Here is a 19,090-nt window from a genome sequence, read left to right as displayed (position 1 = left end):
TTTACTCACTGGTAAATCTATTTCTCGTAGTCCGTAGTGGATGCTGGGGACTCCGTAAGGACCATGGGGAATAGACGGGCTCCGCAGGAGATAGGGCACTCTAGAAAAGAATTAGGTCTACTGGTGTGCACTGGCTCCTCCCTCTATGTCCCTCCTCCAGACCTCAGTTAAGGAAACTGTGCCCGGACAAGCTAACATTACAAGGAAAGGATTTTGGAATCCAGGGTAAGACTCATACCAGCCACACCAATCACACCGTATAACTTGTGATAACCAAACCCAGTTAACAGTATGAACAATTACAAAACATCAGACAACATGATGTAACATAACATAACCCTTTGTTAAGCTATAACTATATACAAGTATTGCAGAAGAAGTCCACACTTGGGACGGGCGCCCAGCATCCACTACGGACTACGAGAAATAGAATTACCGGTGAGTAAAATCTTATTTTCTCTTATACCAAAGCACCCAAAACGGGCGGGAGAGTGCGGATGACTCTGCAGCACCAAATGAGCTAACTCAAGGTCCTCCTCAGCTAGGGTATCAAACCTGTAGAATTTTGCAAATGTGTTTGAACCCGACCAAGTAGCTTCTCGGCAAAGTTGCAATGCCGAGACCCCTCGGGCAGCCGCCCAAGAAGAGCCCACCTTCCTTGTGGAATGGGTCTTTACCGATTTTGGATGCGGCAACCCAGCCGCAGAATGAGCCTGCTGAATCGGGTCACAGATCCAGCGAGCAATAGCTTGCTTTGAAGCAGGAGCACCCAGCTTGTTGGATGCATACAGAATAAACAGCGACTCCGTTTTCCTGACCTTAGCCGTTCTGGCCACATAACTCTTCAAAGCCCGCACTACATCTAGTAACTCGGAATCCTCCCAGCCACTGGTAGCTACAGGCACCACAATAGGTTGTTTCATATGAAAAGAGGACACTACCTTCGGCAGAAATTGCTGACGGATCCGCAATTCTGCCCTGTCCATATGAAAAACCAGATAGGGGCTTTGTATGTGACAAAGCCGCCAATTCCAACACACGCCTAGCTAAAGCGAAGGCTAAAAGCATGACCACCTTCCACGTGAGATATTTTAACTCTACTGATTTTAGTGGTTCAAACCAATGTGATTTCAAGAAAATCAACACCACGTTCAGATCCCAAGGTGCCACTGGAGGCACAAACGGGGGCTCTATATGCAGCACTCCCTTCACAAAGGTCTGAACTGCAGGAAGAGAAGTCAGTTCTTTTTTAAAGAAAATGGATAAGCCTGATATCTGGACCTTAATGGATCCTACTTTTAGGCCCAAAGACACTCCCGACTGTAGGAAGTGAAAGAAAACGGCCCAGCTGGAATTCCTCAGTAGGAGCATTCCTGGCCTCACACCGAGCAACATATTTTCGCCATATACGGTGATAATGTTCAACCGTCACATTGAACACTTTACATTATAGTAGTCGACACTGGAATCAAATGCCATGTCGATCTCAGCGTCCATTATTTTGGATAGTAAACCTTGAGAGACTCTAAAAGGTCTCTGCGACATAAGGACAGACATGGGTAGATTTCCAGTCCGTTCTCCAAACTTTGGTGCAATAAATTCTTAGCACATATCCAAACAGGTGTCGGCGACGGAGACACCCTCTCACACACATATTTGCTCCATCTTCTTGGAACAGACAGGGCCCCTGTTGCAACCAAGCCTGTCTTAGAGGCAGAGGCCATGGGTCCTCTGTGAGCATCTCTTGCAGATCTGGATACCAAGTTCTTCTTGGCCAATCCGGAACAATGAGTATTGTTCTCACCCCTCTTTTCCTTATGATTCTCAGCACCTTTGGTATGAGATGACGAGGGGAAAATACATACACCGACTGGAACACCCACGGTGTCATTAGCGTATCCACAGCTATCGCCTGAGGGTCTCTTGACCTGGCGCCATACCGCCGTAGCTTTTTGTTGTTGAGGCGAGATGCCATCACGTCCACCTGTGGCAGTTCCCACCGACTTGCAATCAGCGTGAAAACTTCTTGATGAAGTCCCCACTCTCCCGGGTGGAGGCCGTGCCTGCCGAGGAAGTCTGCTTCCCAGTTGCCCGGAATGAACACTGCTAACAGTGCGCTTACGTGATTCACCGCCCAGCGAAGAAATCTGGTGGCTTCCATCCTCGCCACCCTGCTCCTTGTACCGCCTTGGCGGTTTACATGAGCCACTGCGGTGATGTTGTCTGAGTGAATCAGAACCGGTTGGTCGCGAAGCAGGGTCTTCGCTTGCCGTAGGGCGTTGTATATGGCCCTTTAGGTCTAGGATGTTAAATGTGAAGGCAAGTCTCCTGACTTGACCACAGACCTTGGAAATTTCTTCCCTGTGTGACTGCCCCCCCCCCCCCACCCTCGGAGGCTTGCATCCGTGGTCACCAGGACCCAGTCCTGAATGCCGAATCTGCGGCCCTCGAGAAGGTGAGCACTCTGCAGCCACCACAGGAGAGACACCCTGGCCCTGGGGGATAGGGTGATTAACCGATGCTTCTGAAGATGTGATCCGGACCACTTGTCCAGTAAGTCCCACTGGAAGGTCCTCGCATGGAACCTGCCGACAGGAATGGCCTCTTATGATGCCACCATCCTTCCCAGGACTCGAGTGCAGTGATGCACTAACACCTGTTTTATGTATAATAGATTCCTGACCAGTGTCACGAGCTCCTGTGCTCTCTCTATTGGGAGATAAACCCCTTTCTGGTCTGTGTCTAGGATCATGCCTAGGAGGGGCAGATGAGCTGTAGGAACCAACTGCGACTTTGGAATATATAGAATCCAGTCGTGTTGCCGTTACACTTCCAGAGAAAGTGATACGCTGTTCAGCAACTGCTCTTTAGAGCTCGCTTTTATGCAGAGATCTTCCTAAATACTTGATAATAGTAACACCTTGCTTCCACAGGATCACCATCACTTCCGCCATTACCCTGGTCTAAACTGGTAATGACCATCCCGTACCGCAATTCTGAGGTACTCCTGATGAGGTGGATAAATGGGGACCTGAAGGTATTCATCCTTTATGTCCCAAACCCTCTTTTCAGGCTTACGACGACCGCTCCAAGCGATGCCATCTAGAACTTGCCCCTTTTCAGGTATATGTTCAGGGATTTTAATTCAATATGGGTCTGACCAAACCTTTTGGTTTTGGGACCACAACATGGTCAAATAAAAATAATCCCCTCCTTGTTGAATGAGGGGAACCTTGACCACCACCTGTTGAATATACCATTTGTGAAATGCAGTTCACACTGTTTCCCTCTCGTGACGCGAAGCTGTCAGGGCCGTCGGTGAGGGGGCATTTTTTTTCTTTTATCCCTGAGACACAATATCTATTGCCCAGGGATCTAACAGGTAGTGAACCCACTTGCGGCTGCACTTCCGAAAGCGTGCCCCCACCGGGCCTAGCTCCACCTGTGGAGCCCCAGCAACATGCGGTGGATTATGTAGAGGCCGGGGAGGACTTTTCTCTGCGCCCGCCTCTGGCAAGAAAGGACGCATCTCGGACTTTCTTGTTTCTTTATTCGAAAGGCTACATTTGATAATGTCGTGCTTTCCTAGGCAGTGCAGGGATATAAGGCCAAATATCAGAATTACCAGATATAGCCGTGGAGACCCGATTCGATAAACCATCTCCACCCAATCCTCAGCCTTCCATATGCCTCTTAAGGCGGCATCGTCTGTCCATTGTACAGGACACGTCAAGCAGAAATCGACATAGCTTTGTCACTAGGACCCAGTATACTCATGTCTCTATGGGCATGAGATTATATATATATATATATATATATATATATATATATATATATATATATATATATATATATATATACACACATATACACACACTAGGGTCTCTATCTCTGCTGATAAGGTACCTGTCCACGCTGCCACAGCGCTATAAACCCATGCCGACCGCATCGCCGGTCTGAGTAGTGTACCAGAATGTGCACGCTATCTGCAGGATCCCTGAGAATAGCTGTAACATCAGGGCTGCCTTTTGTGACACCCTAGGGGAATATTTCCATCTTATCCTGGCCCTAGTGGGTAAAGGATACTGCCTGAGAATTCTTTGTGGGAAGCTGCAGTCTTGTCTGGAGATTCCCGCCCTTTTTCCTCGAGAGGAGGGAAAATTACCTCAGCTTCCTTTCCCTTACACCTGTGTACCCTCATGACAGGGACAGATGAGTCATCAGTGATATGCACATTTTATTACAATAAACATATTTCTCTTAACGTCCTAAGTGGATGCTGGGGACTCCGTAAGGACCATGGGGAATAGCGGCTCCGCAGGAGACTGGGCACATCTAAAGAAAGCTTTAGGACTAACTGGTGTGCACTGGCTCCTCCCCCTATGACCCTCCTCCAAGCCTCAGTTAGATTTCTGTGCCCGACGAGAAGGGTGCACACTAGGGGCTCTCCTGAGCTTCTTAGTGAAAGTTTTAGTTTAGGTTTGTTATTTTCAGTGAGACCTGCTGGCAACAGGCTCACTGCATCGAGGGACTAAGGGGAGAAGAAGCGAACTCACCTGCGTGCAGAGTGGACTGGGCTTCTTGGCTACTGGACATTAGCTCCAGAGGGACGATCACAGGTTCAGCCTGGATGGGTCCCGGAGCCGCGCCGCCGGCCCCCTTACAGAGCCAGAAGAGCGAAGAGGTCCGGAAAAATCGGCGGCAGAAGACGTTCCTGTCTTCAATAAGGTAGCGCACAGCACTGCAGCTGTGCGCCATTGCTCTCAGCACACTTCATACTCCGGTCACTGAGGGTGCAGGGCGCTGGGGGGGGGCGCCCTGAGACGCAATAAAACACGATAAAAATACCTTACATGGCAAAAAATGCATCACATATAGCTCCTGGGCTATATGGATGCATTTAACCCCTGCCAGAATATACAGAAAAACGGGTGATAAGGCCGCCGAAAAGGGGGCGGAGCCTATCTCCTCAGCACACTGGCGCCATTTTCCCTCACAGCTCAGTTGGAGGGAAGCTCCCTGGCTCTTCCCTGCACTACAGAAAGGGTTAAAAAAAAAAAAAAAAAAAAAAAAAAGAGAGGGGGGCACTAATTAGGCGCAGCATATAAGGGGAAAAACACTTATATAAGGATAGAATATATATATATATATATATATATATATATATATATATATATATATATATATATATATATATATATATAGCGCTCTGGTGTGTGCTGGCATACTCTCCCTCTGTCTCCCCAAAGGGCTAGTGGGGTCCTGTCCTCTATCAGAGCATTCCCTGTGTGTGTGCTGTGTGTCGGTACGTTTGTGTCGACATGTATGAGGAGAAAAATGATGTGGAGACGGAGCAGAGTGTCTGTAACAGTGATGTCACCACCTAGGGGGTCGACACCTGAGTGGATGTACTGTTGAAAATTACGTGACAGTGTCAGCTCTGTATAAAAAAAAAAAAAAAAAAAAACAGTGGTTGACATGAGACAGCCGGCTACTCAGCTTGTGCCTGTCCAGACGTCTCATAGGCCGTCAGGGGCTCTAAAGCGCCCGTTACCTCAGATGGCAGATATAGACGCCGACACGGATACTGACTCCTGTGTCGACGGTGAAGAGACAACCGTGATTTCCAGTAGGGCCACACGTTACATGATTGAGACAATGGAAAATGTTTTATACATTTCTGATAATACGAGTACCACCAAAAAGGGGTATTATGTTCGGTGAGGGAAAAACTACCTGTAGTTTTCCTGAATCTGAAAAATAAAATGAGGTGTGTGATGATACGTGGGTTTCCCCCCGATAACAATTGATAATTTCTTAAAAAGTATTGGCTGTATACCCTTTCCCGCCAGAGGTTAGGGTGCGTTGGGAAACACCCCCTAGGGGGGATAAGGCGCTCACACGCTTGTAAGAACAAGGGCTCTACCTTCTCATGAGATGGCCGCCCTTAAGGATCCTGCTGATAGAAAGCAGGAGGGTATCCAAAAATGTATTCACACACATACTGGTGTTATACTGCGACCAGCAATCGCCTCAGCCTGGAGGTGCAGTGCTGGGTTGGCATGGTCGGATTCCCTGACTGGAAATATTGATATCCTAGATAAGGATAGTATATTACAGGTTGAGTATCCCATATCCAAATATTCCGAAATACGGAATATTCCGAAATACGGACTTTTTTGAGTGAGAGTGAGATAGTGAAACCTTTGTTTTTTGATGGCTCAATGTATACAAACTTTGTTTAATACACAAAGTTATTAAAAATATTGTATTAAATGACCTTCAGGCTGTGTGTATAAGGTGTATATGAAACATAAATGAATTGTGTGAATGTAGACACACTTTGTTTAATGCACAAAGTTATAAAAAAATATTAGCTAAAATTATGTTCAGGCTGTGTGTATAAGGTGTATATGTAACATAAATGTATTCTGTGCTTAGACTTAGGTCCCAACACCATGATATCTCATTATAGTATGCAATTATTCCAAAATACGGAAAAATCCGATATCCAAAATACCTCTGGTCCCAAGCATTTTGGATATGGGATACTCAACCTGTATTGCCTATAAAGCATTTAAAAGATGCATTTCTATATATGCATGATGCACAGCGGAATATTTGCCGACTGGCATCAAGTATAAGTGCGTTGTCCAATTCTACCAGTAAAATGGTCAGGTGATGCAGATTCCAAACGGCATTTGGAAGTATTGCCTTTAAAAGGGGACATTTGGGGTCGGTCTTTTAGACCTGGTGGCCACGGCAACAACTGGGAAATCCACGTTTTGTACCCCAGGTCGCCTCTCAAAATAAGACGCCGTATTATCAGGCGCAGTCCTTTGTTGGCAAGCGGACAAAAGGTTCCTCTTTTCTGCTCGTGACAGAGGGAGAGGAAAAAGGCTGAAGAGATTACCCAGTTCCCAGGAACAGAAATCCTTTCCCGCCTCTGCAAAAGCCCTCAGTATGACGCTAGGGCCTTACAAACTCAGGCACGGTGGGGGCCCGTGCTCAAAGAATTTCAGTGCGCAGTGGGCTCACTCGCAAGTAGACCCCTGGATCCTTCAGGTAATATCTCAAGGGTACATATTGAAATTCGAGACGTCTCCCCCTCGCCGTTTCCAAAAGTCGGCTTTACCGACGTCTCCCTCTGACAGGGAGGCAGTTTTGGAAGCCATTCACCCAGCAGGTGATAATCAAGGTACCCCTCCTGCAACAGGGAACGGGGTATTATTCCACACTATTGTGGTACCGAAGCCAGACGGCCCGGTGAAACCGATTCTAAATCTAAAATCTTTGAACACTTACATACAGAGGTTCAAATTCAAGATTGAGTCACTCAGAGCAGTGATTGCGAACCTGGAAGAAGGGGACTACATGATGTCTTGGGACATCAAGGATGCTTACCTTCATGTCAAAGTTTACCCTTCTCACCAAGGGTACCTCAGGTTATGGTACAGAACTGTCACTATCAGTTCAGACGCTGCCGTAGGGATGGTCCACGGCACCCCGGGTCTTTACCAAGGTAATGGCCGAAATGATATCCCTTCGAAGGAAGGGAATTTTAGTTATCCCTTACTTGGACGATTCTCTGATAAGGGTAAGATCCAGGGAACAGTTGGAAGTCGGTGTAGCACTATCTCAGGTAGTGTTGCGGCAGCACGATTGGATTCTCAATATTCCAAAATCGCAGCTGGTTCCGACGACTTGTCTTCTGTTTCCTAGGGATGTTCCTGGACACAGTCCAGAAAAAAGGTGTTTCTCCCGGAAGAGAAAACCAGGGAGTTATCCGAGCTAGTCAGGAACCTCCTAAAACCGAACCAAGTCTCAGTGCATCACTGCACAAGGGTTCTGGGTAAAAATGGTGGCTTCCTACGAAGCAATCCCATTCGTTAGATTCCACGCAAAAACTTTCCAGTGGAACCTACTGGACAAATGGTCCGGGTCGCATTTTCAGATGCATCAGCGGATAACCCTGTCACCAAGGACAAGGGTATCCATCATGTGGTGGTTGCAGAGTGCTCATCTTCTAGAGGGCCGCAGATTCGGCATTCAGGACTGGGTCCTGGTGACCACGGATGCCAGCCTGCGAGGCTGGGGAGCAGTCACACAGGGAAGGAATATCCAGGGCTTAGGGTCAAGCCTGCATACATCACTTCACATAAATATCCTGAAGCTAAGGGCCATTTACAATGCTCTAAGCTTAGCAAGACCTCTGCTTCAAGGTCAGCCGGTGTTGATCCAGTCGGACAACATCATGGCAGTCACCCACGTAAACAGACAGGGTGGCACAAGAAGCAGGAGGGCAATGGCAGAAGCTGCAGGGATTCTTCGCTGGGCGGAAAATCATGTGATAGCACTGTCAACAGTATTCATTCCGGGAGTGGACAACTGGGAAGCAGACTTCCTCAGCACGACCTCCACCCGGGAGAGTGGGGACTTCACCCAGAAGTCGTCCACATGATTAAAAAACTCGACAGGTATTGCGCCAGGTCAAGAGACCCTCAGGCAATAGTTGTAGACGCTCTGGTAACACCGTGGGTGTACCAGTCAGTGTATGTGTTCCCTCCTCTGCCTCTCATACCCAAGGTACTGAGAGTGATAAGATGGAGAGGAGAAAGCACTATATTCGTGGCTCCGGATTGGCCAAGAAGGACTTGGTAACCGGAACTTCAAGAGATGCTCACGGAGGATCCGTGGCCTCTACCTCTAAGAAGGGACCTGCTCCAGCAAGGACCCTGTCTGTTCCAAGACTTACCGCGGCTGCGTTTGACGGCATGGCGGTTGAACGCCGGATCCTGAAGGAAAAAAGGCTTTCCGGATGAAGTCATCCCTATCCTGATCAAAGCCAGGAAGGATGTAACCGCAAAAACATTATCACCGCAATTGGCGAAAATATGTTGCGTGGTGCGAGACCAGTAAGGCCCGACGGAGGAAATTCAACTGGGTCGATTCCTACATTTCCTGCAAACAGGAGTGTCTATGGGCCTGAAATTGGGGTCCATTAAGGTTCAAATTTGCGGCCCTGTCAATTTTCTTCCAAAAAGAACTAGCTTCAGTCCCTGAAGTTCAGACGTTTGTAAAAGGGGTACTGCATATACAGCCTCCTTTTGTGCCTCCAGTGGCACTTTGGGATCTAAATGTAGTTTTGGGTTCCAAAAGTCACATTGGTTTGAACCACTTAAATCTGTGGAGTTAAAATATCTCACATGGAAAGTGGTCATGCTGTTGGCCCTGGCCTGGGCCAGGCGCGTATCAGAATTGGCGGCTTTATCCTGAAAAAGCCCTTATCTGATTTTCCATTTGGACAGGGCGGAATTGAGGACTCGTCCTCAGTTTCTCCCCAAGGTGGTTTCAGCGTCTCACCTGAACCAACCTATTGGTGGTGCCTGCGGCTACTAGGGACTTGGAGGCCTCCAAGTTGCTAGACGTTGTCAGTGCCCTGAAAATATATGTTTCCAGGACGGCTGGAGTCAGGAAATCTGACTCGCTGTTTATCCTGTGTGCACCCAACAAGCTGGGTGCTCCTGCTTCTAAGCAGACTATTGCTCGTTGGATTTGTAGTACAATTCAGCTTGCACATTCTGTGGCAGGCCTGCCACAACCAAAAATCTGTAAATGCCCACTCCACAAGGAAGGTGGGCTCATCTTGGACGGCTGCCCGAGGGGTCTCGGCTTTACAACTTTGCCGAGCAGCTACTTGGTCAGGAGCAAATACGTTTGTAAAATTCTACAAAATTAATATCCTGGCTGAGGAGGACCTGGAGTTCTCTCATTTGGTGCTGCAGAGTCATCCGCACTCTCCCGCCCGTTTGGGAGCTTTGGTATAATCCCCATGGTCCTTACGGAGTCCCCAGCATCCACTTAGGACGATTTCTCATAGTCCGTAGTGGATGCTGGGCGCCCATCCCAAGTGCGGATTGTCTGCAATACTTGTACATAGTTATTGTTACAAAAATCGGGTTATTATTGTTGTTAGCTATCTTTCAGAGGCTCCTCTGATATCATACTGTTAACTGGGTTCAGATCACAGGTTATACGGTGTGATTGGTGTGGCTGGTATGAGTCTTACCCGGGATTCAAAATCCTTCCTTATTGTGTACGCTCGTCCGGGCACAGTATCCTAATGGAGGCTTGGAGGAGGGTCATAGGGGGAGGAGCCAGTGCACACCAGTTAGTCCTAAAGCTTTCTTTAGATGTGCCCAGTCTCCTGCGGAGCCGCTATTCCCCATGGTCATTACGGAGTCCCCAGCATCCACTACGGACTATGAGAAATAGAATTATCGGTAAGTAAATTCTTATTATTGAATACTTTACTGCCAATCTGGCTGTAATATTGCATTATCATAGTCGACACTGGAGTCGAACTCTGTGTCGATATCAGTGTCTATTATCTTGGATAGTGAACATTGAGAGACTCTGACGGACTCTGCGACATAGGGACAGACATGGTAGATTTCCTGTCTGTTTCCTAACCTTCTTTGTGCAATAATTTTATCTTAGCACTAAATGACACATATCCAAACAGGTGTCGGCGTTGTCGACGGCGACACCTTCTTACACACATTTTCTCCATCTCCTCCTTATGGGAGCCTTTTACATCAGACATGTCGACACACGCGTACCGACACACCATACACACAGGGAAAGCTCTTTTTGAAGACCGTTCCCCCACAAGGCCCTTTGGAGAGACAGAGAGAGAGTTTGCCAGCACACACCCCAGCGCTATATGACCCAGGAAAAAACACAGTAACTCAGTGTTTACCCAGTAGCTGCTGTATTATAAGATTTGTGCCTAAATTTATGTGCCCCCCCTCTTTTTTTCCACCCCTCTACTGATTCTGCAGGGGAGAGTCTGGGGAGCTTCCTTCCAGCGGAGCTGTGAAGAGAAAATGGCGCTGGTGAGTGCTGAGGAAGAAGCCCCGTCCCCTTCATGGCGGCTTTCTGTCCCGCGATTTTGTGTGAATAATGGCGGGGGCTCATGCAGACATACAGTGCCTACCTGTATGTCTGCTTACTTTTGCCAAAAAGGTACCTTATTGCTGCCCAGGGCGCCCCCCCCTGCGCCCTGCACCCTACAGTGACCGGAGTGTGTGGTGTGCTGTGGGAGCAATGGCGCACAGCTGCAGTGCTGTGCGCTACCTTATGTGAAGACAGGAGTCTTCTGCCGCCGATTTTCTTCATCCACGCGGTGTCTTCTCGCTTCTGGCTCTGCGAGGTGGACGGCGGCGCGGCTCTGGGATCGGACCGCCAATGGTGAGTACCTGTGTTCGATCCCTCTGGAGCTAATGGTGTCCAGTAGCCTAAGAAGCGCAACCTATCCCGCAGTTGGTAAGGTTTGCTTCTCTCCCCTCAGTCCCACATAGCAGAGAGTCTGTTGCCAGCAGAAGCTCTCTGAAAATAAAAAACCTAACAAAATACTTTTCTTTCTCAGCAAGCTCTGTAGAGCTCACTAAGGTGCACCCTTCTCGTTCGGTCACAGATTCTAACTGAGGTCTGGAGGAGGGACATAGAGGGAGTAGCCAGTGCACACCAGTAGACCTAATTCTTTTCTAGAGTGCCCTATCTCCTGCGGAGCCCGTCTATTCCCCATGGTCCTTACGGAGTCCCCAGCATCCACTTAGGACGTTAGAGAAAATAATAATAATATTAATTATTGTGAATTCTATTTACCAATTTAAGTGAGAATTATTTACTAATATAGGGGGTAATTCCAAGTTGATCGCAGCAGGAAATTTTTTAGCAGTTGGGCAAAACCATGTGCACTGCAGGGGGGGCAGATGTAACATGTGCAGAGAGAGTTAGATTTGGGTGGGTTATTTTGTTTCTGTGCAGGGTAAATACTGGCTGCTTTATTTTTACACTGCAATTTAGATTGCAGATTGAACACACCCCACCAAATCTAACTCTCTCTGCACATGTTAAATCTGCCTCCCCTGCAGTGCACATAGTTTTGCCCAACCGCTAACAAAATTCCTGCTGCGATCAACTCAGAATTACCCCCATAATGCACTAGGAGGCGCCTTTCGCCGTTATTTTACTGCACTCCCTTACATAGAAACAGCCAAAAAGACTACACAAGCAGTCAGAACAACAGGAAAATCTGCCTTTATTTATGGCTCCATACATAGGAAAACAAAAACAAGAACACAATGTAATCCTGTTTCCAAGAACATGACACTAAAAACGTATAATATTGAACAGATAATAGATAAAAGTTACAAGGCTCATCTGAATAGAATAAAGCTAACCAGCGGATGATACCCAATGATGATACTAATTACAATTGTAAATATGTTTTAAACAATGTTACTCAAGCTCTCTTTTTTTGAACGCTGTAGAAACAGGACCCATCTTGTACCAAGCTTAATACGACACATTCAACGTAAGCAATTACAAGGGGTTGGGTACGGGTTACCAGCGCTTAGAGTGCAAGATCAGACAGTGGGGCAGATGTATTAAGCCTGGAGAAGTGATAAAGCAGTGATAAGTAGAAGGTGATAACGCACCAGCCAATCAGCTCCTGTCAATTTACATATTGGAGCCGATTGGCTGGTGCGTTATAACCTTCCATTTATAACTACTCCAGGCTTAATACACCTGCCCCTATGTTTCTGTATAAAGTATGAGATCATGACAGAAAACTTGCTCATGATGTTTAAGCTACATAACCGCCCACTTTTACCTTTCCCCTTACCAATCTAATCAAGTCCCATTAGCATACCTGCATGGTCGGTGCGTGCAAACTTATCTAGTTTGGAAGTCCTAGGCAGCCCCCTCAGCACCGCCCCTGGCCCCGCATCCCCCTTCCTATGAAGTGTGGAACAAGGGCAGAACAGTACTTTCATGGGAGAGTGGCGCTGGGCTTTGACACAGTAGATTAGAAAGGGGGCAAAATAAGACAGTGGGACAGAGAGAGTGATGAAGAGAAGAATGGATGAGAAAAAAATTAAGCTTGCTTGCAACTGCTACAGGTACCTATGCAGATCATGTATTTGAGATGCATATTGTGAGTTCCTGGTGAATGAAATAAATAATTTTCATGTACTGTATGTGCTACACTAATAGGCCCTACACATTCAGCAATATGCCGCCAAGCTGCCAGACAGCTGATACGGCAGATGGGCAACCCGGCGGCGAGGGGGGGGGGAGGTTTCGGGAGTGCAGTTTCTTCACTCCCCCGTCACCCGGCTCCATAGCCCTGCATGCTAATATGGACGAGATTGTCCATATTGGCCTGCATGCATAAGCGACCCGACACCAACGATGAACGAGCGCGGGGCCGCGCATAGTTCATCGTTGGTGCCTACACATTGACCGATATGAATGAGTTATCGTTAATTAATGAATGAGAACGTTCATATCGTTCAGTTATATCGCCTAATGTGTAGGGCCCTTAATCTGTTTAATTCCTCAAGACTTACCAAATCGATACTGGAGTTTAATGGGCCTTCCATACAAGCGTGTGCCATTTAGCAAGGATATAGCATATGGCACAGATTCAGCATGCTTAAAGCATACAAAGCCAAAGGACTTGAAATTGCCTTCTTTATCTTTTGCAATAGTTACATTGGTCAGTGGTCCTGCCTGGAAAATAAAATAAAATCAGAATTAGAACTGCACAGAAAAACCTAAAAGATGACTACAACACAATGGATGGGATCTGCTGAAGCAGTGTATCACAAATCCGGTCCTCATACGCCCTCCCCCTAACAGGTCATGTTTTCAGGATTTCTTTAAAGATCCTAAAGGTTTTTGTAGTCTTCTTAACTTGGTCAGTAATCATTCCATTTTCACCAACAGAAATCCTCAAAACATCAGTTGTTGTGGGTGCATGAGGACTTTACATTAGTGTGTGTCCCAAATCTGGGCCAAAGTCTCATTTATTTAAACATGCAGCAATATGAACGTATTTACAAACAGTTATGAACACCTGAAATTAGATACAATACATCAAACGTAACACGTTTGCCCAGCTGGATGTAACTGTATGGGGTAAACGAAATAGGCTTCTAGTTGCGAGAGTTCAGCAATTTAGCTGCTACATTTAAAGTGGCAGTCATTTCAAAACCACCATCACCAGTTGGTTTTGAATTTTAAACTATTGCCACTTTAAATCTAGCATCTGCATTACCAAAAGCCACACGCTGCCTTTACATGTCAGGCTACGCCAAGTAGTCACAGACAACCGATGATCCCTTTTTAATAGACAGAAACCACTATTACTCCTACACAGCATTCAATATACACCTGAAAAACAAAGCCTACCTATCTCCCCCTGGAAACCTTGTTGACATGATCACAATGGAGATTTAATGGAGGAAGGAGAGCCCCTGGGTCTCTAGGAAGATCCACAGGGGCTCTCTACACTGTACTGGGAGAAACTGGTTATTTAAAAATAAAAAATGGATTTCTCCATAGAGGATTACAGCATATTTAAGAAAAATAAAAAAACACACATACCATTTCTACAAAACATCTGACTCTCAGTCAAATGTACACATTGAATTGTCCCTATTAACATTACAAGCCATAGGTTAAAAAAAAATATTTGCACTATTTAACTGTAACAAAGTGTGACACTGTGCCAAATGGTCTTTTTATCCTATTTCCAGTGCAAAATCCTTTCACCCGGGTCCAAGGTGCTCTGCCCCTGGACTTCACAATGGGGGTCATTTCGAGATGATCGTAGCTGTGCTAAATTTAGCACAGCTACGATCATTCACACCGACAGGGCTATCCCACCCCGCTATCCCACCCCGCATATCAGTGCCGTTCACCCCCCCCCCCCCGCCCCCTCCCCTGCAGAAGTGCAAAGGCATCGCACAGCGGCGATACCTTTGCACTTCAAGAGTAGCTCCCGACGAGCGCAGCTTTAGCATGCTGGCCGGGAGCTACTCATTGCTCCCCAGCGGCTGCGTGTGACGTCACACAGCCACTGCGGCCCGCCCCCACAAAGCGGCGGGCAAATCGCGCCGTTCCGCCCCCCCCTGCGACCGCTGTTGCCTGTCAATCAGGCGCAGTTCTGACCCGATCGCACCGCTGCGATAAACTGCAGCGTGCAATGGGGTCAGTATGACCCCCAATGTACGAATGCTCTCACACGTGTAGACAAATTAATTGATAAGAAGGCTGTTTCAAAACAAGTAGTAAATGATTGGCTGTCCGATCAACACACAAAATATTTAGGGGTTGATGTATTAATTAAGCGGTGAAAAGAGTGGAGAAGTTGCCCATAGCAACAACACAGCTTCGAGGTAGCATTTATCACCTACATTCTATAAAATGATAGGTATAATTTAGTTGCTATGGGCAACATCGCCACTCTTTACAGTGCTTAATACATCAACTCGCCACAAAAGTCATTTAAAAGTACAGCCAATAACATGCGCAGTGCAGCTAGTACCAGCATATGGCTTCCAATAATACCCCTTTCACACCAGCAGCTTTGAACACGGGTTATTGGCACATGAGCGCGCATAACCCATGATCCTGTGCGTTGTGAAAGGTACCAGGGGAAATATACCGGGTTGAGCGACCCGGTATTTCATCCCTGCTAGCGAGCAGGGTTGAACGCGTGTTCAACCTGGCTCGCTGTGCGGTGTGAACGGGAGCCGGGTCAGTGCGACCGGTTTCCCGTTCACAGTCTGTGGACAGGCGGCGCTTGGAGATCATGTGATCTCCCAGCACCATCCACGCAGCGTCACCGCCGACGTCAACAACCCAGCATATTGCCGGGTAGCAGTCTGCAGTATGAAAGGGGATATTGAGGCAGGTCGCACACTGGGAGCTCGCGTGTCAGGCTCCCGGGTGCGACCCGCCTCAGACGGTATGAAAGGGGTATAAGAATGCACATTTTTCCATGGTCAATTTCTACACAGCAAACCATGGGACAGATGTCAAATAAAGTACCAACCAATCGTGCTAGAGAAATTATAGATCGGTTGCTATGGGCAACTTCTCCACAGCTTGATACATCTCCCCTACAGTGTACAGACAGTTACAAACATGTTCATATTGGAAGCATATGCATTTAATAAACAGCACTACAAGCAATCTTGCAGAACACAAGAGTTCACAAGTATTGCTTATAAATACATACAAAGGGATGCAGTCAATTTACCGACAATCAAAATTCCGACAGCAATTGACAGACGTTCAAAATCCCGACATGGACAAAATACAGACAAGGTCAAAATACCAACATGTAAAATGTCGACAGGTCAACATGCCGACATGAGATTTTCATTGAAACCGACTTGTTCATACTTTACCATTCCAGTGGACCTGGAGGGGGAATATAATAATGTGCAGCATGCCCGAAGCACATGCGAGGGGACGCGGTACACTCATATGGTGTCCATGTCGACCTACACACAAAAAAACCCAATGAAAAACTCATGTCAGCATGTTGACCTGTCAACATTTTACTTGTCGGTATTTTAAACGTCAGTATTTTGTCCATGTTGGGATTTAAACCGTCTGGATTTTGATTGTAGGCATTTCATTACCGATCCCATACAACATATCACAGATTCAATTGGCTTTATACATTCTAGACTTGAACACAGGTGACTGCAATCAGAAATGCAGTGGGAAGCCCATGAGCAGAGCACTTTGTACCTGGTGAAAGGGGTCATGCTGACGGCTCTGCATATGTTTGAAAACTAAATAAAAGAATGCATGACAAAAGTTATTACATGGCATCTAGGAATATATAACTAGGATCACCGATTATAAATAATGTGAGAAGTATAAAATAAAAAGGCTACAAATCAGAGATTGGCAGTCCTGCTTTACACTGACTTTATTAATGTGGCTTAATGTAAGTTTTATAATATTTCTATTGTGCATTGGTCACACCCAGGAAAAACTTATAGCAATTCCCTGGATGGCTTATTATGATCAGGGTGAGCAAGCAAACCCAGGAGAGGGTTGCACGTACAGCATATTCTGCCTCAGCTCCTGCTGACAAGTGACAGCTTCATGCAAATAAGTTGCAATGAATAGTTTATAGGAGTGCAGCACATACCTGCACATTAACACTCAGAACCCTGATTACTCAGCATGTCTGTGGCATTACCTGCAGGAAGAGCTCATAGAGAATCTCCTCCTTCACATGGCAGTCCAAGTTCCCGACGAAGATAGTCCTGTCCGCCTCCGCCTGTCTCTTAAGCATGATCAGACGCTGGCATCAGCAGAGTTATCCTCCCTGCATGTCTCCTCCTGACTCCTGCAGCCTGACACACTACAGTGCACTACACTATAGCAGCCGGCAGCAGCAAGTACCACAGCTGAGATGCCGGTCACTAGGAGACCAAGTGTTCAGATGACTACACAGCCTTTCTGACTTATCACTGGGGCGGCAGCCATTTTGTGTATGACACAGGCTCCAGCTGTGTAGGTCTCCTTATTAGTACACATGTTTTCATTACCTAGCAGGTCCTCTCAGATGGTGTGATGGCACCATGTATATCACGTTTCTTACTTTCCTGCATCTACTAAGAACTATATTATCTATCTATCTATCTATCTATCTATCTATCTATCTATCTATCTATCTATCTATCTATCTATCTATCATTATATATAATATGTATATAATATATAATAGTTATCTATCTATCTATCTATCTATCTATCTATCTATCTATCTATCTATCTATCTATAAAATAGTCTAATTTGAACAGTTCTGAGATGTGTGTTATTTGTGCAACAACCCTAATTATTTCTTTATCTGCAAAAGTCACTGAGCACTAGTGTAAAGCAAGTGTGCTTCTTCATACAGGTGGGCTGGTTATAATAAGCTCAGTGCCAGCTGAGGGATTGATTCTCTGGGGCTGTAGTCATAGTGATTGCTGCCTATTGTACCATGTAACAGGTTGCACCCCCTGTATGTTTCATGATACAAGTGTGTGTGTGTGTGTGTGTGTGTGTGTGTGTTTTGGATGTTACCAAAATACAATGTAGATGTTTACTTACATTACATGACTGTAATATTTACTGTTAGAATAATGTTTTGTGCAAAGTTTCCTGTTGTGTCTGGGACCCCCAGCCTCCTAGAACAACAAACAATTCTCCTGCACAGTGGGTGGGGAAATACATTTATAATAACACAAATGTGCAAATTTTCTGCATCAGGGGTGTCAAACTCGCGGGCCGCATGCAGCCCCAACCACAAACGTTTGTGGCCCGTGGCCAGGGGTCCTTTTGCAGCCCGTTGGCAGGTTAGAACGGGGTTGAACTGTATCCCCGGCATTCCGTCTCCATCTGCCCATGGTGACGTTGACCGCTGCCTGCTCTGCCCACTGGCACCCATGCGGCGGTGTGAAGTAGAAAGCTGGGAAACTCTGACAGACAGCCGCAGAATTTCAAGCCGCAGCCGTCATCACCAGAGCATTTCAAGCCGCAGCCCTTCTATCCTGAGCCCTGACGCCCTGACCCCTGAAGCAGCACGCCCAGGAAGGAGCATCCTGCTAATATACTATACTGGGAGACATTATGTGTAACTGGCACTATACTGGGAGAAATGTGTAACTGCCACTATACTGGGAGACATTATGTGTAACTGGCACTATACTGGGAGACATTATGTGTATCTTGCGCTATACTGGGGACATTACTTGTAACTGCCACTATACTGGGAGACATTATGTGTAACTGGCACTATACTGGGAGACATTATGTGTAACTGCCACTATACTGGGAGAAATGTGTAACTGCCACTATACTGGGAGACATTATGTGTATCTTGCGCTATACTGGGGACATTACTTGTAACTGCCACTATACTGGGAGACATTATGTGTAACTGGCACTATACTGGGGACATTACTTGTAACTGCCACTATACTGGGAGACATTATGTGTAACTGGCACTATACTGGGAGACATTATGTGTAACTGGCACTATACTGGGGACATTACTTGTAACTGGCACTATACTGGGAGACATTATGTGTAACTGGCACTATACTGGGAGACATTATGTGTAACTGGCACTATACTGGGAGACATTATGTCTAACTGGCACTATACTGGGAGACGTGTAACTGCCACTATACTGGGAGAAATGTGTAACTGACACTACAC

At 46.5% G+C, this 19,090-nt stretch overlaps 2 protein-coding genes across 3 annotated transcripts in view; one reads left to right on the top strand and one right to left on the bottom strand.

The window, feature by feature from the left end:
* Positions 1 to 19,090, bottom strand: part of RBM11 (RNA binding motif protein 11) — a 548,228-nt gene that overhangs the window by 43,027 nt on the left and 486,111 nt on the right. Inside the window, exons 1-2 of one of the 2 annotated variants that reach the window (XM_063956340.1) lie at positions 17,081 to 17,354; positions 13,422 to 13,584 (exon numbers count right to left, since the gene is read on the bottom strand). In XM_063956340.1, coding sequence (XP_063812410.1) covers positions 13,422 to 13,584; positions 17,081 to 17,176 — 259 coding nt within the window. In that variant the 5' untranslated portion in view covers positions 17,177 to 17,354. Of the gene's footprint in view, positions 1 to 13,421; positions 13,585 to 17,080; positions 17,355 to 19,090 lie in introns of those variants that run through there. The other variant, XM_063956341.1, reaches the window with a different exon arrangement.
* Positions 1 to 19,090, top strand: part of LOC135050145 (stomatin-like) — a 224,866-nt gene that overhangs the window by 80,421 nt on the left and 125,355 nt on the right. The gene's annotated exons all lie outside the window — the stretch shown is intronic.

Source organism: Pseudophryne corroboree, chromosome 2 (genome assembly GCF_028390025.1).
Source record: "Pseudophryne corroboree isolate aPseCor3 chromosome 2, aPseCor3.hap2, whole genome shotgun sequence".
NCBI lineage: Eukaryota > Metazoa > Chordata > Amphibia > Anura > Myobatrachidae > Pseudophryne > Pseudophryne corroboree.
The sequence above is the reverse complement of the archived record's forward strand: the minus strand, read 5'-3'. Positions and strand labels throughout refer to the sequence as shown.